We start from the raw sequence: 20,468 nt of genomic DNA, 5'->3' as shown, positions 1-20,468 counted from the left end.
GTTTCGATCCCTGGTCCAGGAGCTAAGATTCCAGATGCTTTGTGGCCAAAAAACAAAAACATAAAAAACAGAAATGATATTCTAACAAATAAAGACTGTAAAAATGGCCCACATTAAAAATATATATTAAATTAGTTAATTAAATAAATAAAATAAAGACAAGGCAGTGTGATGGAGTGGAAGGAAATGGCTCAGTTGTCAGATCTGGGGCCTCATCCTAGAATGGCCACTAAATGATGTAACCCTGACCACATGCCCTCCTCCTGCTGATCTTCACTTGGCATCCGTGGTGAAGCAGATGGAACCAGACCCTGTGAAGGTCCCTCCAGCATCAGGGACTGTGACTCTCCAAGTAAGTTTTCCTGGAGCTGGTCTTTGGGAACCAAGCATGAGCCTTGGAGTTGTGCCTTCCTGCCAAACTGTAAGGAACAAGCTAGGAAATGCTCTTCCCCAGCCCATGGGCATCAAGGAGGTATCTAACACTCTGATAAGGAGCTGCCTTTGTTTTTTAGGAGGCCATTCCATAGAAATTCCAGCTGGAATGACTCAGGGTGTCCAGGAAAGGTTTCTGTGTAAATATCAGACACAGGTGTCTGTCTGACTCTCCACCCTGCCCTCCCCTGATTCCTGCGCAAGCCAAACACTCCCGTGGCTACCCTGTCCCCTTCATCCGTACCTCGATGGGCTGCGATTCGCCCAGGACAAACACATGCAGCATGTTCACATCGGGATCCTTGTGGAAGATGTTGGGTTTGGCATGGTGCTGGAAGTGGCGGTGGTTCCACCAGTTGGCAGAGGCACCCTGTCAGGGGAGGAATAGCGATGAGCAGGGCAATCCTGGCAGCAGGGGCGGGGGAGCCCAGGACCCGCACGTCTTGGGACCAGATCCTAGCAGGTCCGATACTCAGGTCCCAAAAGTCAGAAACTGACTCTGCAAGTGCTGGGTCCAGAGTGCTGGGCAGCCCCTTGGACAGGACTTCTGCATGGAGCCAGTTTATGCCACCCCTCCACCCTGATCATAAGATGGTGCTGGTGATGGATGGAGAGGCAAGCACTTCAGCACACGTTGAGGGGCCTCAGCTGTCCACCAGTCCCAGGGGGGAGGCCAACACCCCTCATCCTCTGCTTGTCTCTCATTTGTGGCTGTTGTGCAGAGGGGAACACTTCCATTTGGGGAACAGTAAGAAGTGTTCCCTTACCATATGGACCCAGCACTGTGCCCTTAGGTATGTGTACCCAAAAGAAATGAAAACATGGCCACACAAAAACTTGTACACAAACATTCCTAGCAGGATTATTTAAAATAACCAAAGCTCATGCCCTGAAGAAGGGATAAACACTATGTGGCAGACCCAAATGGAATCTTGTTTGGCCATGCCATGAAAAGGTGTGACGTACTGACACACACTACAGTATGGATGAACCTGAAAAGTACGACGCTAAGTGAAAGAAACCAGCCTCAAAGGAGTCTATTTACAATGTCCTGAGATTCCATTTACATGAAATGTCCAGCATGGGGGAAATCCATGGACAGAAAGACGAGTGGTTACCTAGTTCCAGGGTTGGGATGAGGGGTTTGGAAGTGACGGCTAAGTGGTGTGGGGTTTCTTTTCAGGGTGATGAAGATGTTCCAAAACTGACTGGGATGGAGGGTGCACAAATCTGTGAATATACTACAAGTCATGGATTTGCACACGTAAATGGGCAAACTGTAGAGCTTGTGAATTAGATCAAGAAAGCTTAAAAAAAAAAAAATGAAGACCACAAATGGCTCCTGCTTTCAGAGGGCCCAGAGAGTAGCTGGCAAGAGACAGCCCCACAGCCAGAGGGGCCACTGCACTGAGAGGTGACCGCTGAGTCATGTGGGTGTCACACCATGTCCAAACGGCTTGGGGGAGCTTAATAAACAATCACCAACACAAGCAGGTAAGAGCTTTCTGCTTCCAACAGGCAAATGATAATCCCAGGTAACTCCCTGGCAGTCCAGGGATTAGAGTTCCAAGCTTTTACCATAGAGGGCCAGCTTCAGTTCCTGGTCAGGGAACTAAGATCCCACATGCTGCACAATGTGGCCAAAAATAACAAAAAATTATAATAAAAGTCATAATAAAATTACAACTCTAGGAGACAAGACGCATTACATGAGTATTTCTTTCAAGGCCACGAATTTCTGTCTCACCAGCTCCAACTCCAGATGTATTTTGAGGGCATGTCCCTCCATGGAGTCACCCAGTCATACAAAGAAGGAAACAAAACCCTCTGACTCGTCAGCCTGAGGGTTTCATGAGTGAGCAGCTGCTGAATCAATCAATGCTTTGGCCTAGGGTTTGGCCATCTACAAAAAGGCCTAATTGCAAAAACAAACATTTTACTTGGAAGATGTTTGGGTACAAACGTAGTCCCTGGACCCTAAGGGCCAAGGGCGGGAACAGCTCTGAGCAGCTGTGGCCTTTGCAATGACCTCAGGTCTCTGGGCCTCCAAACCCAACAGAACAAAAATAAAAAATAACAGCAAATGAGAGCTTAGAGGATTGGAAAATGAGATGATACATTGGTCTTTCTAGCCAAAAGAAGCCAAGTTCCTGGGAAAAGCACAATGGAGTCCATGGTACAAAGGAATTAAGGAGCAAGGTATGTGAAACATGAGGTTTAGAATATACCAACCAAGAGATGTTTGTTGAATGAATAACTGCAGGAAAGAAAGAGGGGCTGTGAGCACCTTAAGGATGAGATGTGGCAAGGTGGGGCCACCCCCGAACTTGGCATGGGGTGCAACGATGAAGTAGCTTTTGATGGTGCTCTTCTCTGCTGATTCTCTTCCATTCTTCTTCACTAGGCCCAACTTTACATACCATTCCTGGGACACGGCAGCCCTGCCTGCCTTGGAGCCATGATTCAGTGATGCCTGTCCCGGGGATGGAGCAGGGAAGGAGGCCGGCCCTTGTCTACCAAGGGAGAGTAGGCCTCCCTCCACACTGGGGTAGGGGGTCCTCACTCCACATGGGTAGGGGGCCTCACTCCACACTGGGGTGCTTCACCCCACACTGGGGTTGGGTGGGTCTCACTCCACAGTGGAATGTGCTGACAGAGCTGTAAAAGCTTTGGGAGGCCACTCAGAAGGTCTGCCCCTGGGCAGCATACTGGGTAGGAGGGGGCAGACAGAGTGAGGGTCCCTTTTCTGACAGAGGTGGGGTGACGGCCTTGGGGGAAGGGGAGCGTGAGCTGTCACAGAGAGGAGAGAAAGCCTCCTTGGTTGGTGCCAGCAAGGGTGGGCAGAGCCATAGTAGAGCCTCATTAACAATATTTTCAAAAATCTATCACCCTTTTGCTCATCTTGTTTTGAAACGAGAGAACTGCCGAGTTTGATGATCTCTCTCAACCAAGCAACAGTCAAGTAATTTTTAATTAAATTAAGTTGAAGTAAAATAATAATAAATTTGGTTTCAGTATAAATAATAAACTTAAACTTCATCTTGGGGCTTTTTATATACCACCTTTCCAAATTTTAAGTAGCTTTCAACTACTTTAACTCTCTGGTGAACGAAATGCAACCAGTTTAAAAAAAAAGAGAGAGAACACATAAAAACATGTATGTAAGATACAAGTTGTCCTTCGGTTTCATATTCCAATAAGTCTCAAAGTCCTAATATTTATTTAAAATGTTGGTATTTTGTTCATTGTGGATTTTTTTTTTTTTTTGCATCAATTTTACTTAGACAAAAAAAAAAAAAAAAAAATTGCATGGCAGCCTGGATAGGAGGGGAACTTTGGGGAAGAATGGATACATGTATATGTATGGCTGAGTCCCTTTGCTGTCCATCTGAAACTATCACAACATTGTTAATCAGATTATACCCCAATATAAAATTTAAAAGCTTTTAAAATATTGCATTAAAATGCTACTTATTTCATTCCTGATTCTTTTTGTCATCGCTTAAATTTTGTGTTCCTGGGACACACTTGTGTGCTCACTTGCCTCACCTTAGTCCCAGCCCTGGTGACCCCAGATAAGGCTGAGGAAAGACTTGTGGGTTCCAAAGATTTCCATTTTCAGATGCAGTCTAGATGGTGCCAGGCCTGGCGGTTTGCATTTTATCCTGAGTGCAATGCCAAATAGATGCTCACCCTCACAGAACCATGTCTGTACAAGGTTAACCCCAGGAAGAAATGGCCACCGGAAGTGACATGGGGAGAAATGGCCGCCGGAAGTGATGGGGACCAAAGGAAAAGGCATAGTCGAGAGGTGGAGGGCTCACCCGGGGAATCCCACGGCAGCTTGGGCTGGCATTAAGAAGTGGGTCCCAGCACCCTGAAGCTCCCAGCACCCCGAAGCTCCCAGCACCCCGTTCAGGGCCCTCAGTGGGCTGAGCTAAGATGTCCAAGTTGGTGGGGTCCTTGAAGACTATGATAGGACCATGTGCCCACCACGTGCCAGAGTGATGCCGTGAAAGCCAGAATGCTCCTCGCTCTGGGGCACCCCTGACTGAGCTGCCCAGTTACGCCACTGGCTTGGACACAGCACGCAGGACACAGCTAGCAGGGAGCTGGCAAGCCATCAGCAGAACCCAGGGCCCTGACCTCCTAGAACCTTCCAGCCCGAGTACCCCGTCACTCCAGATTTCACAAATCAACGTTCTACAAGAAGGCCAGTCCCCTGTCCCGACCTCATCTTCTAACACAAGAGCTGTGTCCCAGAGCCCTTCAAGGTTACACAGACATCAGGAGGGACAGGCCCTCCCGGCTCCCACCCAGAATCTGGAAACAGGACAAAGTTCATCTTTGTTAAGTGTGTAGGGATAACCTGGGTCTGGAGTGAAATGTTACTCTCAACACCGAGGAGGGTTTTCTCCAACAGAAAAGGGAATAAAATGAAACAAATCCCTCTACTATGTGCATCCTTCACCCCTGAAGTTCTGGAAAGAAACCAGGTTCTCAGACAGCTCCAGGCTCAGGGCCAGGCAAACTGCTTACTAAGAAACTGGTTACCAGTTCAGTGGTGATTCACTCCCAACCAGACCCTGAGTGGACAAGTGAAAGACTGGATGTTGTTGGGTCGCAGGGGTTGACATTAACCCAGACACGTAGCTTTTCCCAAGCCAAGGTAGGGAAGGACAGGAGTCTTTGCAGCTAGATGCTGCTGGGGTAGTGCGGGGCAGGAGGATGAGAATCTGTTTCAAAGGGAGACTTGGCAAGGACTTATTTCCAAAACCAAAGAGATAATGCCTATCACATGAACACAAGGTCGCTGGCAAGTCCAGTTGAGCTTTGTACAAACTTGCCAAGCTACAAGGCTGTTGCAGGTCTGCCTCCTGATCTGTAGGGTGATGAGACAGCTACCTGCCCTTCTGGGTTTTACACAACTCTTGCCCTTTGGCTCAGTACACTGTTTGAAGTCTCTTATCTAAAGACTTAAGAGAAACACGAGGTCTCAGATATAAAACATCACCTGATGGAGGGAGCATACCGATGTATCAAGAGAGATTGCTTCTTCAGATGCAAACTATTATATATGGAATGAATAAACAGCAAGGACCTACTGTGTAGCACAGGGAACTGTATTCATTATCCATAATGGAAAAGAATATGAAAAAGGAATGCAGGAATGTGTATATGCTTGCGTGCTAAGTTGCTCAGTCATGCCCGACTCTTTGTGACCCTATGGACTGTAGCCCACCAGGCTCCTCCTTCTGTCCAGGGCATTCTCCAAGCAAGAATGCTGGAGTGGGTTCCCTTTTCCTTCTTCAGGGGATCTTCCTGAACCAGGGATCAAACCCTCGTCTCTTACATCTCCTGCATAGGCAGGCGGATTCTTTACCGCTAGTGCCACCAGGGAAGCCCACCAAGGAAGCCCACATATAACTAAATCACTTTGCTATACAGCAGAAATTAACAGAACATCGTAAACCAATTCTGCTTTAATTAAAAAAAAAAAAAAAGTGAGAGAGACTGCTTCTTTACTGGTTCCAAACTGAAAGGAATTTATCAGTAAGTCCTTAGGTAAGGAACAAATATAATCAACTAAGAAGCATGTGCCTGTTTGCAGAACAACTACCCTAGTTTTGTGTGTCTAGTGTGGTTAGGAGACAGGCCTTGGAAGCTCAGAGAAGCAGAGGGTTGGCAAGTCCTGCAGCTCACCCAGGACACTGACCGGAGCGGTGACCTGGTCCAAGATGGCAGTGTGCCCACCACTAATTGATGGAATGGATGCCCAGGGTGGCCAACATTTACCTTTAAGTGACCGATGACGAACTTGTGGACGATGTGGTTCCACATGGACTTCTTGTAAACAGAGAGGTGGCCGTAATCGTGTTGCAGCCATCCAGCCTGGGCCTGGGGAGAGAGGGCCACAGAGACTTTCAGAGCGTCGGCACCTAGGCACCAGGCCTCTGCCAGCTGGGGGAGGCAGGGGGCGGGGGCTTCAAGTGACAGGTGAGGATGTCACGCCTCACCTGAGAGGTAGCAAGGACGAAGGCCGTAATGATGGTTGGAATCCAGCCATTGCCAAAGTAGAAGATAGTGAACCAGGCGATGCTCTCCATGGCGATGATGTGGGCCAGGTGAAGAAGGAAGAAGAGCTGGTTGCTCTTGAACAGGTTCATGTCCTCAGCGGTCTTCCTCAGGGCCCGGAAGTCCTCAGTGATCTGGGACTGTTGAGCCAGAGCACGAGGAAGGAGTCAACCGCCCAGCTGCTCCAGGGGGGACCAATCCACACACCCAAGCCCCAGAGGAGCCCAGTTGCTATGCACTATAACGGCTGCTGTTGCTCTGTACCTGCCTGGACCTGGCACAGCCTTGGAACTATGTGTTTGCCCACAGCCAGTTCAGTGGCAGAGAAAGGATTTCACTCAAAGTGCTATCCATTTTGTGTAGCGGCATTATTCAAGATAGGCCAAAGACAGAAACAACCCAAATTCTATTAATGGAGGAAGGGCTGAATAAAATATGGTGCATACATACAATGGAATATTACACAGCCTTCAAAAGGGAGGGAAATGATGACACATACTGCTAATGAGCAAACCCTGAAGACATTAAGCTAAGTGAAATTAAGCCAGACATGAAAAGACAAATATTTATGAGTCCCCTTCTATGATGTATCTAGAAGAGATTCTTCAGTGGAAAGAATAGCGTTTACCAGGAGCTGTTGGGAGGGACAGATGGGTAGTTAATGTTTATTGGAAACAGAATCTCAGTGTGGGGTGATGACAAAGTTCTAGAGACAGATGGTGGCGATGGTTGCACAACAGTGTGAATGTACTCAAAGCCACTGAATTGTGTATTTCCAGAGAGTTAAAATGGGGAATTCCCTGGTTGCCTAGTGGTCAGGATTCCACCCTTTCACTGCTAAGGGCCCCGATTCAATCTCTGGTAAAGGAAGTGAGATCCTTGCAAGCTGCCCAGCACAGCCAAAATAAAATAAATATTTAAAATAAATATTTTATTTAAGAAAGGTTAAAATGGTAAATTTTATTATGTCTATTTTACACCATTTTTTTCTTTTTTAAAAAGTTTTGGGACTTCCCTGGAGGTCCACTGATTAAGACCATGCTTCCACTGCTGGGGATGTTGGTTCAATCCCTGGTCAGAGGAGCTAAGATCCCACATGTGGTGTGGCCAAATACATGAACTAAATTAAATGATAAAGAAGCTTATGTTTCCCACTACCTGACGTGCACCCCTTGTTCTGAACATTCTATCAGACAGGAGAAGGCTCCGTGCGCTGGGCACACGGGAAGCAGAGTCAAGGGTGAGTCTGGGAAAGAGGGTATCACTGGGAGAAAGAGGGAAGCTAGGAGGCAGGGGCAGGGCATGAGCGGAAGAAAGCCCAGATATAAGGGCAAGTGACTGGGGAAGAGAGAAACCCTCTGTGCCCAGCCTGGCGCCACTGAGGCCCCAGAGGTAGAGAGGCTAGGAATGAATTACTCCAAGGGCAGGGGTGGGGGGCAAGCCTAAGCTGGCACAGGAGGAGGAGGGCTCACCAGGGCCAGGGGAGTCCTCCCTGACCCCAGGTGATGAGCAGTGGTTCTCCCTGGGCAGGCACAAAGGCTCCTACCCCGTACCCTACGCTCACCATTTTGGGGCGATCCCCTCCCCTTCTTCCTCATCTGGTCAGACTCACATTCTTGCCGCGGTCCTGGCTGGGCTCCTCAGGGGCCAGCTCGCCAATCAACAGGGGCTTCATGAACTTGCGCACAAAATCAAGGTTGCGGTGGAAGGCCAGGAAGGCGTCCTGGAGAGCAGGGGGCAGGTGGTGAGTACCTCTACCCCGGCTCTGGCCAGCGCCTCCACCCCAGGGAGGGCAGGGCTTGCCAGCAGAAGCTCTGTGCCACTAGGACAGCAGGACCCCAAATGGGGCATCCATGATCCGACCCCAAGTGTTCTCTGAGCCTCCTCCTGGCAGGTCCCTCGGCGCCGGACTCCCATGGAGATGCCACTTGCAGCTGCACCGTGATGAGGGGCCGCTGAGCTCACCAAGGATGTTTACCAAAAAATGTGCCCCTCCAGGGATGTGGGCTGGGCAGGGCTGGGAACCAAATTCTCTGAGGGCTACACTGCCACCCACCATGCAGCACACACAGCTGTCAGCAAAGAACAAGCCTGGAACGTACCACAGGTATGCAAAATATGCTTAGATGATGCTATACCCAAAACAGATACACGATTACATAAATGCATTGGTGGGAGGAGCTCTTTCATATTTTGAAAAGGTATGAAAATAATTATGAAGATTATGAAAGCTTTTTTATGCAGATCTCTAAACTGTTATGTGTTAAGCCTGTGGCATCAGGCCTTGCTTTATCTGCGTTACTTTCCAAACTCTCTAATACTGCTGCATTGCTTTTAAAATTAAAAGAATGAATGCTGTGCCTTTTAATCTTTTTTTCCAATTATTAAGCAATGTGGATAATTTTGGCAAATTCACAAAATGTACAGAAGAATAAAGAGGAAAATTAATATCACTCAGAGAATGACTACCACTGCTAATATATCAGGATTTTTTTCCCAGTTTTTTTTCCTATACATGTATGTTACATAAAACAAATACAGCATTTCTCTTAGAGATGAGCTGACAATAGAGTCCCCTACCTCCATAGTATGCAGTGTGAGGTCACAGTGATAAACAGTGTTCCCCTTGCATCAAACAAAGCGTCAAGGTGCACCTGAAACTAACATCATACTGTGTGTCCCTGCATAGTCAATAAGTCATGTCTGACTCTGTGCGACCCCTGGGACTGTAGCCCACCAGGCTCCTCTCTCCATGGGATTCTCCAGGCAAGAATACTGGAGTGGGTTGCCATGCCCTCCTCCAGGGGATCTTCCTGACCCAGGGATCAAACCCATGTCTCCTTCATCTCATGCATCTCCTGCAGTGGCAAGCAGATTATTTACCATTGAGCCACCTGGGAAGCCAACATAATACTGGACATCAACTGTATTTCAACTTAAAATTTTAACAAAATCAAGTTTTGAGATTGCTTGGAGAGAAGAACAAATCAAATGACACCACGAGAAACAATTGGAAAAATCAGTGCAGTTGTAGAAAAGTGAGGATGTCTGTGTGTGTGTAGGAGGTGTGGGGGAGGAGGGGCCATAGATTAAAAGAGACAGAAAAAGATATAACAAAAAACTATAAAGATTGCAGTATTTGATTTGAAAGGCTCCTGTTTGGGGTGGGGGGAACCCAGCAGTTCTCCAAGACATTCTGGGGTTGAATGAGAAATTTGGAATATGGACAAGATAGCTGGTCATATTAAAAGAATCACTATTGAACTTCCCTGATGGTCCAGAGGTTAAGAATATGCCTGCCAGTTCAGGGGACAAGGGTTTGATCCCTGGCCTGAGAAGATTCCATATGTTGCTGGGCAACTAAGCCCACAGGCCCTAGAGCTTGCTCTACAACAAAAGAAACCACTGCAGTGAGAAGCCTACACCTCGAAACTAGAGAAAAGCTGGCAAGCAGCAACAAAGACCCAGCACAGTCATAAATAAATAATATTAAAAATTAATAAAGAATCAGTATTAATTTTATTAAATGTAACCAAAGTATTGAGATCCTGTTAGAGAATGTCCCTGTTCTTAGAGGATGCTGAAATGGCATAATAATGATACAGTTTATTTTCATATGATTCAGCAAAAAACAATACATATATGCATAAAGAGGAATATGAAATGTGGCAAAATGTTGAGATTAGTGAATCTTGGTTAAGGATACACAAGTGTTCAATTCTTTCAACTTTTTTGTATATTTGGAAATTTTCATAACTTAAGAAAAAACAAGGAAGAAATGAGGAAGATGCTGACAACTCATAAAAGTGTGTTCAGCCCCCGTGCCCAAGTATCTCACAAGGGTAATTGCCAGTCTTCTTCCGTTTCCTGGCATCAAGCTCTTCTGCCTGGTCTTTATTCTATTTGTGTCTAGAACAGACTGACAAAGCAACACTTTGTACAGAGGAAAACTGGGCCCGGAGTCTTTTAAAAATGTCTGCACCCCTACCTTGCTGAACCAGAAGGGATGGTAGCAGAAGATCTGAGCAAGTACCCCTTCAGAGAAGAGATGGGCTGCTATTGCAGGGGCCCGGATCAAGCAGTGAGGAGCCTGGGGTCTGCTCTGGGCCAGCAGGTACCTCCGCCCCACCCCTGCTTCCATCTCCTCTGCATGTGGCCTTGGTGGTAAGGCAGTGAGCGTGCGGGCATGCTAAGTCATTTCAGTCGGGTCTGACTCTTTGTGACCCCATAGACTGTAGCCCCCCAGGCTCCTCTGTCCATGGGATTTCCCAAGCAAGAATACTGGAGTGGGTTGCCATGCCCTCCTCCAGGGATCTTCCCACCCCAGGGATCGAACCTGCATCCCAGGCGGCTCCTGCATTGCAGGCAGACGCTTTACCACTGAGGCACCGGGGAGCTGGCCTGCAGTGAGCACAGCCTTCCAAATTCAGAGCTGAGAAAGGCCCTGTCACTGCTTCACCTCAAATGACACCACAGCTTTTGAAAAAAGGGGAAGTTCTCGGTATGGCAGTTTCCTGACGAACAACGGCTGATAATAATGAAACAATCTCTACTCTGCCAGGCCACCGCCTCTCACCCAGCGCCTATGGCCTCCCCCAACCAGGTCCAGGTCACATCTCCCAGCCTCTGCCTGGATTGAGGAAACTGGTGGAGCAGATAAGACTCCTGTCCTGACCGAAGCCACCCCTGGGCCATCTCCAGAGGCCAAGGGAGAGGAAGTGCCACAACGTGCCACGTGGGGAGAAAGGAAAGTGGTCTCCATTACCTCCCTGAAGCCTCAAGCCCCACTTTACAGATCAAGGCCCTGGAACCCGGGAAGGTGACATTCATTCAAGTGGCATTGTTGTTTAGTCGCTCAGTCATGTCTGACCCTTTTGGGACCCCCGTGGACTGCAGCCTGACAGGCTCCTCTGTCCATGGGATTCCCCAGGCAAGAATACTGGAGGGGGGTGCCATTTCTTTCTCCAGGGGATCTTCCTGACCCAGGGATCGAACCCAGATCTTCTGCATTGGCAGGTGGATTCTTAACCACTGAGCCACCAGGGAAATCCTCAGGGTCAAATCCAGGTTCACCCGGCCCAGGGACCACATCCCCACAAGCCTCACATAGGCTGAGAAAGCCAAGCTCTGTTAATTGTCTCACTGTCTACGGCAGATGCAGCAGCTTTCTGAGCAGGCCTGGTGGAAACTACCTGGGAACCTGCCAAGCTGGTTACCATGCTCTTCTGCCTGGCGACCTGCTTCCTCAGCATCTCAGGGCTGGCTTGCCCCAACTTACCACCCCATCTGAAAGAACCACGCCCTAGTCCCATGCTTTCTGGGACATCACCCTGCTTTACCTTCTTCATAACCGTTATCAAAAACCACAAGTTATATTACATGCTCACTTCTTTATTGCCTGTTTCCCCAACTAGAACATAAGCTCCACCAAAAGGCCAAGCCTGTCTCGTTCACTGCAATGACCTCAGTACCAACGGCGATGTTCCAACGATGTGGGGTTCACAGGATCCCACAGCCGTGCACCCTCTCAGCTCAGCAGACTTTTCCACTCTTCAGCCATTTTGCAGCTCTTGTGCTTCCAGAATATCATTGCCTTCTTGGTGGCTGAGATTATGCAGGTCAGCCACTGCACCATGGATTTTGTATACCCATGAATCTTTACTTGTGCCGCAGTTCCTAGTTTAGAGGTGAGAAAAGAAGACTGATGGAGGTGAAGCCAATGGGTCACGCTCCAGGTGCACCTAACTCTAGACTTTTCTGCTTTTCATACAAAAGTGAAAGTGATAGCTGCTCAGTGGTGTCCAACTATTTGTGACCCCATGGACTGTAGCCTGCCAGGCTCCTCTATCCATGGGCAAGAATACTGGAGCGGGTTGCCATTTCCTCCTCCAGGCGATCTTCCTGACCCAAGGATTGAACCTGGATCTCTTGCATTGCAGGCAGATTCTTAACCATCTGAGCCACCAGGGAAGCCCTGTTCATACAAAGGCCTCAATCAAAATGAACTTCCTCCTCCTGAAAGTTGACCACTTTTTGTGTATCCCCCTTACAAGTGTCACAGGTACGCCTCACAAGGTTGCAGGGGGCTCCCAGCAGCTGCTTGGTTAAAGCATCTGACTGACACAAGGTAGGCCAAGGGGCAAGATAGTACAGACCAATCCAAATGTTGACTTTGGAATAAGAACTGGAAGCAGGCTTTATCCTTCTCTGGCAGGGAGATTGCAACCAAAGACTTTACAGGAAGGCCAGGGACATAGGTGAAGGGGAGGGAGTGGCCAGCGGTTGGGGAGCAGGGGAGGCAGACCCACCCCTAGGAGGGTAGATGTGTGTATTAGATCCTAGGGAGGTTAGGCTGTAGATAAAGGACCAAAACACCCAGATTCCCCAAGGCAAGACCTTCACCAGTTCCTACTTCCACCATCTCCCATTTCCCATGCCAGCCCTTTCTGCATGAAGAGATCCTCCCTGCCCAGCCCTCATGCGCTGAGCAGAACTCACAGCTCCTCCTGCACTGACCATCAGGTGTCACAGCTTATTTCTGACTGTGTCCACCTCTGCGGCGTGCTGTGTGTGTGTGTGCTCAGTGGTGTCTGACTCTTTGCAAGACTATAGATTATAGCCAGCCAGGCTCTTCTTCTGTTCATGGGATTTTTTTTCCAGGCAAGAGTACTGGAGTGGGCTGTCATTTCCTACTCCAGGGGATCTTCCAGACTCAGATCTCGAACCTGCGTCTCTTATGTCTCTTGCACTGGCAGGTGGATTCTGGGAAGCCTCCCAGCTCTGCAGAGCAAGATGAATCTCTAATCCAGCTCCCCATATCTGGGCACATGGCCAGGGACTGGGGAAGCTCAAGGAGAAGCAAACTCAGGGTGGCCCCAGGCACAGGGACTCTGCAGAACAAGGGGTTACAGAGTGAGATGCAGAGGAGGGATCCTTTATTCTCAGCTGGATCCAAGGATGCTGACTTCCTTTCCACAGTGGGGAGATTTAAGCAGGATGAGGGCAGGGTGGGAAGCCCCTGTGTCACGTCCCCTCCAAGGGAAAGAAGCAATGGAGGCCGGGGTGGGGGTGGGGGGCAGTGTTCTGTGGCCAGAGGGCTCTTGACAAGATGGTCCCTGCTGATGCCAGGCACAGGCAACCCAGGCATGAAGGGATTACAGCAAGGAAACACATCTCAGTAAAATGCAGAACATACCAGCAATGCTGGGGCTGGGTACACGACCTTCCGAAGGCTGCAACCAGCAGGAAGTGGACTGCTGACAAAAATCTAGCTGAGGGGGTGGAGCTGCCTTCCAGGCACAAACACCAGAGGGATTTCATGTAAATATCTTTTACCTTTGGCAGCAAAGAGGTCACCAAGTTTCCTCTGCTTCCTGCTTGTTCTTTTCTGGTTTACTGAACTCCCTACTATGAGGACTGGTTCCAAATTGGGAAAGGAGTACGTCAAGGCTGTATGTTGTCACCTTGCTTATTCAACTTATATGCAAAGTTCATCATGCGAAATGTTGGGCTAGATGAAGCACAAGCTAGACTCAAGATTGCTGGGAGAAATATCAATAATTAGATATGCAAATAATCAGATATGCAAATGACACCACTCTTATGTCAGAAAGTGAAGAGGACCTAAAGAGCCTCTTGATGAAAGTGAAAGAGCAAATAGATGGGGAAACAATGAAAAGAGTGACCGACTTTATTTTCTTGGGGCTCCAAAATCAGCGTAGTTGGTGACTACAGCCATGAAACGAAAAGACACTTGCTCCTTGGAAGAAAAGCTATGGCAAACCTAGTAGTAGAAGTAGTGCAGTGAAAGTCACTCATTAGTGTCCGACTCTTTGTGACCCCATGGGCTATACAGTCCATGGGATTCTCCAGGCCAGAATACTGGAGTGGGTAGTCTTTCCCTTCTCCAGCGGATCTTCCCAACCCAGGCATCAAACCCAGATCTCCCACATTGCAGGCAGATTCTCTTTACCAACTGTGAGTCATGAGGGAAGCCCATGACAAACCTAGACAGCAAATTTAAAAGCAGAGACATTACTTTACCAACAAAGGTCCATCTAGTCAAAGCTGTGGTTTTTCTAGTAGTCATGGATGGATGTGAGTTGGACCATAAAGAAAACTGAGTGCCAAAAAATTGATGCTTTTGAACTGTGGTGTTGGAGAAGACTCTTGAGAGTCCCTTGGACTGCAAGGAGATCACACCAGTCAAGTCCAAAGGAAATCAGTTCTGAATATTCATTGGAAGGCCTGATGCTAAAGCTGAAACTCCAATACTTTGGCCACCTGATGCGAAGAACTTACTCTTTGGAAAAGACCCCGACCTGAGAAAGACTAAAGGGAGGAGGAGACGGGGATGACAGATCGTTGTGTAACAGGAGGGAAAGGGGCAGGGCACAACTTTTAAAAAAATGACATAGCCCAAGGACACAACATAAACCAATTAGAATCCAATGGGACCAAAGTAGCAGGCAAGACTAGATCTTAATCCTCACTCCTCAAGTGACATGACACACCCAGAGGTGCCATGACAGTTCCACAGCACTGTTAAAAGACCAAGGAGTGGGCGGTGGCCCAAATCCTGGAAATCTCTACCCCTTCCCCAGAATAGCTGGAACAATCCTCCCACTCTCATTAGCATATGAATTGACCCAGCCTATAAAAACTAACCACATCAAATTTTGCGGTTGCATTCGCCCTCTGCAATGGCCCTTCTCTCTGGATCTGAATAAATCCACTTCTTAACCTATCACTTTGTCTCTCACTGAATTCTTTCTGTGATGAGACAGAAAGAACCTGAGCTTCATTATGTCCTGAAACCAGGTACTGTGTGTTTTGGCTGTTTCAAGTCCCAAGCAGGGTTTTGCCTGGTTTCGAGTTCCAGCCATGTGGGTTCAAGTCCCAAGCAGGGTTTTGGCTGGTTTGAGTCCCAGCCATGGGGGTTCGAGTCCCAATCTGAGGTAAACGGTTTCAGTTGGATGGTATCACCAGCTTGCTGGACATGAGTTTGAGCAAGCTCTGGGAGTTGGTGATGGACAGGGAAGCCTGGTGTACTGCAGTCCATGGGGTTGCAAAGAGTTGGACATGACTGAGTGACTGAACTGAACTATTATGCATGCTGGGAACCTGTATACCCGTGTGCAGGAGGCTAAGGGCCCCACAGTAATGACCCTGCACACCAGTGGAGTGTTCTGAAATTTAAAGAATGACTCACCCACAGCCAATGTAAGCCTGATGATAAATAACCTTCCCATTTCATAGACCTGGAAAGTGAAGTTCAGGGTTAAGTGCCTTGCCTAGGATTCCTAAAGCTAGGACTCAAACCCAGGTCCTCTGCCTTTCAAACCTGCAGCCTCCTGACTTGAGGAGGCCAGAGATTCATTCCATTTTCAATCTGTTGCCTTTTCCCAAGAACAGCCTAGGAGGAAGTGAAAAGAGGAATGAATCTTGACCTCTTCTCACCTTCCCTAGGTTCCCAGAGGCAATGGATGCAGACAGGGTAAGAAAAGGCACTGTAACAATGCACAGAGGTGGGGCAGCTGGGGTCTAGAGGTAAAAGTTCCAGATTCAAGTCTCAGTTTGAAAGGAGAGAAGCAAATCCAGCAGGTGCATTCACTACCTTTTAATTATTCACCTTTGTGCCCAGGACCAACTTGCTGCTACAGAGATGCTGGGGAAAACGTGTGATGAGTAACTGTAACACAAGCATGCTTAGTTGTGTGTGATTCTTTACCCCATGGACTGCAGCCCGCCAGGTTCCTCTGTCCATGGATTTTCCAGGCAAGAATACTGGAGTGGGTTGCATTTCCTCCTCCAGGGGATCTTCCTGACCTGGGGATTGAACTCACATCTCCTACATTACAGGCAGATTCTTTACCTGCTGAGCCATCAGGGGAGCCCAAAAATGTATGATGAGTCTTTGTTAAGCATGAAAAATTCTGGATGGAGGGTGGGAAGGAGGTTTGAGATAAATTAAGAGTTTGGGATTAACACATACATACTACTATATATAAAATAGATAAACAACAAGGACATTACTGTATAGCATAGGGAGCTATATGTCATGTCTTGTAATAGACTCTGAAAAAGAATCTGAAATCTGTATGTATGTATGTAACTGAATCACTTTGCTGTACATTTGAAACTGACACAACATTGTAAATTAACTATCCTTCAGTTGAAATATAGAAAAAAAAAAAAAAAGTTCTGCAGTGGTGGGACCCTGCCTCTGAAAGAGGAAAGACGCCCTGGAACACAGGCAAGGGCTCCCTTTGCCCACAGCACGGCAAAGACCGGAGAAGAGCCAGAGGACTAGAGGGGAAGAAACCCAAGGTGAAAACAGGAAGGAAAGAGTAGAGGAGGAGGGATGGGAAGCTGGGCTAAGAGGTCTCCCTGATGGTAGATCCTGAGTTGTGGTCTGAGTGTTGCCAAGAGGGGCTTCCCTGCTGGCTCAGATGGTAAAGCGTCTGGCTGCAATGCGGGAGACCTGGGTTCGATCCCTGGGTTGGGAAGATCCCCTGGAGAAAGAAATGGCAGCCCACTCCAGTACTCTTGCCTGGAAAATCTCATGGGCGGAGGAGCCTGGTAGGTAGTCCATGGGGTCGCAAAGAGTTGGACACGACCGAGCGACTTCACTTTGCCAAGAGGGGCTTCCAAGATGGCGCTAGTGGTAAAGAACTCGCCTCCCAGTGCAGATGTTAAGAGATGCAGGTTTGATTCCCGAGTTGGGAAGATCTCCTAGAGCAGGGCATGGCAACCCACTACAGTATCCTTGCCTGGAGAATCCCATGGACAGAGGAGTCTGGCGGGCTCCATAGGGTCACAAAGAGTCAGACACAACTGAAGTGACTTAGCAGGCATGCTGCCAAGAAAGCAAGGTTTTTAAACCCAAGATCAATAAGAGCTATTCACTACAGGCCTGATCTGTACAATTGTGCCTTGTGAGCTGTAAAAATTTAGTTTCATTTTTTCTGCTTGAAAGCAGGACCAAATGACAACTGCTTGCTCTTGCTCTTCGGTAACAGGAAAACCCCCTGCTGAGGCCCCGGATTATCTGGCTTCCTTGACTGCCAGCCTCAGGTGAGGATTCTACTGCATCTAGATTGACTCAGAACGGTGCATTCCAGTGCTCCCAGGAAGCTGACCTCTATCTACCCATCAACACTTCCCAAACCTTATAGGACTGTAAATATTCTCACTGCTCCCACTCTGAGGAAGTCCACGCCCAAGGGCAAAGCCACTTGTTCAACAGCCAAAAAGTAGTCTCTCCATTCCCAGCCTGTGCCAGTGTCCCAGGAGTCCCCTTTCCAGAGACACCAGACTTCCTGTGTGGTCTTATGCAACTGTGGTCCCAAGCGAGAAAGAGAGAGAGAAAGAGATGGGGAGGGAGAGAGAGAGGGAGAAAGGAAATCCAGTTGCTCATTCCACCATTATTCAACAAGATTAATGCATTTCATGCCCCCAAAGTTTTATCTCACAAGGCAGTAAGCTCTGGGCATAGAGATTCTTTCTGTGTCTTGCTACACCAAATGGACCTGGCGCAGATTTTAAAAAGTTTCCTCCAAATTCCTCCTTGTTTACTTTACATTCCAGCTGTTACATAATCCTCACTCTTACACTCACTTCTCTGATAACGTAATATGGAAGAATCTTGTCTGTACTCTATTGCAAGTTAATCACTGAAGGGATGTTTGCCTATAAACTTAAATTATACATAACGGCTCATCTCTGGGAGCCCTGCTTCCTAGGTAATGAACACTGAGCTAAAATATTAATACCTTTGTTTAGCTCCCAGAAAACCTCCTGACCAAACCTGTGAATGACTGCAGGGAACAAGACACTAACACATCCCCTTTCGAGGCTGATGAAAACCAGAAGTGTTCGACTTTACTCCTGCCCCTTCAGTATAAAAGGATCCTGAATTCTAACTCAGGCAAGATGGATCTTTGGGGCAGGAGCCCACTGTCTTCCCAGTTTGCTGGCCTTAGGTAAAAGGTCCTTATTCCTTGTCGCAACAACTGTCTCTTGACTATTAGCTTGTCATACAGTGAGCAGTACAAGCTTAGACTTAGTATGTTGCAGTAAATAACACTCCGTTGCATTTATCTAATGCTTGCAGTTTATGAAATGCCTTGCCACCTAAGAAAACATATTTATTTAACACTACGGAATAAATGGGCTTCCCTTTCCCTGGTGGCTCAAACAGTAAAGAATCTGCCTGTAATGTGGGAGACCCGGGTTTGATCCCTGAGTGGGGAATATCCCCTGGAGAAGCAAATGGCAACACACTCCAGTATTCTTGCCTGGAGAATTCCATGGACAGAGGAGCCTGGTGGGCTTCAGTGCATGGGGTTGCAGAAGAGTCGGACACAACTGAGCGACTAAAGAAAACAGCGGAATAAACAGACCAATCCACCAGACCAATCCACAGGCTTTTGACTTTTCCTTCTAGGAAACTTTTCAATGACGACTCAACCATGGGCAGGAACCTTCAGAACTTATTAATGAAGTCATGGCAGCATTCCAACCAAGAGTCAAGTCTTTACTTAGGAACTCGTCTTACGCCACCTCCTCACACGGTTGTATAAAGGTCCCAATGAAATAATAAACTGATGGTGCTTAAAAATCTTATACCCACTTAAGTCACGATCACTTTCACAGCCCCAAGGGCTTAAGCCAAATTCACAAGCAGGTAAAATGGGATGGGGCCAAAAGCTATCACTTACCCTCTGCTGGTCAAAGCAAGGAGCCAAGTAACAGCTTAGATTACAGCTGTCTGACCTGCCCTCATCCTTTGACTCTGCCTGTCCCAAAGAGATAGAAGAGGTAGGGAGATGTAGAGCTCCACCCACTGACAGGCCCATAGAGCTTGAACAGCAAAAGCCCAATCAGCTCGGCATGCCAGAACTCCAGGTGGGATGAGCTATGTCAAGTTGATCCCTCCCTAGTCACTCTCCCAAATTCTCCTCGCTGTCAGACTTCTCGGCTTCCGGCTCACTGCCACCAAGAGTGGTCCCTTTCTTTCCTCCCTGCCTCTCCGAGTTCAGGGGCAGGTGGGGGAAGAGGGAGCGCGATAGCGGTGCTGTGCAGTCACAGAGCTGCCGGTTTGGTGAGTAAAGTTGAGGGTGAGATGGGCAGCCCTGGCTCGGGGAAGATCCTAGGGCGCCCCTACCTCTCCCAGGGAAGGATGAAGGAAAGGCATTCTTGGCAGGATTTGAGAACAGAGGACCATTGAGCTGAAATCCCAGAGTAACCTCGGGTGCAGCCGGATCTGTTGCCAGCCTGGTGCTGCTGTAACGTCCCGTCCCAAGGCCCCTCTCCACCTGGGTTTTGCAAACTCCAGCCCTTTTTCTTTCCACCAGTTTCCATCAGCACCGTCTCCTCCCTCCCCTTCAAGATCGCCGACATTTGCGGGGGGTGGGGGCGAGGAGGGGGGGTCTCGGTAGTCTCAGAAAGCGTGGGAACAGGAGCTACCAGGCGGGGTCTCCGAGGCAGCCATTGCGGACCTTCTGAGACTGCAATTCCAGCAGGAGCGAGCCCCGGCCGGGGACGAGCTTTCCTTCCCCGCCCCCTTGTCTGGCCGGAGAGTGGGGGACGCGCGCGGAGTCCTACACCTGGCTCCTCTCCCGCTCCTCTCCGCGGGACCCAGGGGCGGCCATCTTCCACGCTGGGGGCGCTAAAGTCTCAGGGTCCCGGCTCCCCGGTTTGGGGGAGTTCCCAGGCTCCGGCTGAACTCGGAGGAAGGAACGGACGCAAGGGTCCGAGCGCGCGCGGTAGATCCTGCACGGATCTCCACCGCTTGGATCTGCCTCCGGGGCTCCAAAATCCGAACCCCACCGCACGCTGACCCAGCTGTGCCACGGGACGAGGATTCGGAGGGGGAGGTGAGCGCCGTAGACACTTTTCCTTCCCACCGGGACGGCTCCCCGCCGCCCCCCCCCCCCCCCCCCAAGCTCCACTCGGCG

General features: G+C 48.7%; 1 protein-coding gene and 1 long non-coding RNA gene across 4 annotated transcripts in view; both read right to left on the bottom strand.

Moving 5' to 3' along the window:
• The window catches only part of FADS2 (fatty acid desaturase 2), a 37,659-nt gene that overhangs the window by 16,723 nt on the left and 468 nt on the right, over positions 1-20,468 (bottom strand). For 2 of the 3 annotated variants that reach the window (XM_070457470.1, XM_020916871.2), the window contains exons 2-5: positions 8,120-8,230; positions 6,450-6,647; positions 6,229-6,330; positions 677-802 (exon numbers count right to left, since the gene is read on the bottom strand). In XM_070457470.1, the coding sequence (XP_070313571.1) occupies positions 677-802; positions 6,229-6,330; positions 6,450-6,647; positions 8,120-8,230 (537 nt within the window). The remainder of the gene's footprint in view (positions 1-676; positions 803-6,228; positions 6,331-6,449; positions 6,648-8,119; positions 8,231-20,468) is intronic. The other variant, XM_070457471.1, reaches the window with a different exon arrangement.
• On the bottom strand, positions 11,878-20,411 carry LOC139031862 (uncharacterized). Its single transcript, XR_011484372.1, has 2 exons — positions 19,230-20,411; positions 11,878-12,183 (listed from the first exon to the last, which is right to left on the bottom strand). It is a non-coding gene; the product is annotated as an uncharacterized lncRNA (long non-coding RNA).

This window comes from Odocoileus virginianus, chromosome 28 (assembly GCF_023699985.2).
Source record: "Odocoileus virginianus isolate 20LAN1187 ecotype Illinois chromosome 28, Ovbor_1.2, whole genome shotgun sequence".
NCBI classification, from domain to species: Eukaryota; Metazoa; Chordata; class Mammalia; order Artiodactyla; family Cervidae; genus Odocoileus; species Odocoileus virginianus.
This window is presented reverse-complemented; position numbering and strand designations above follow the sequence as displayed.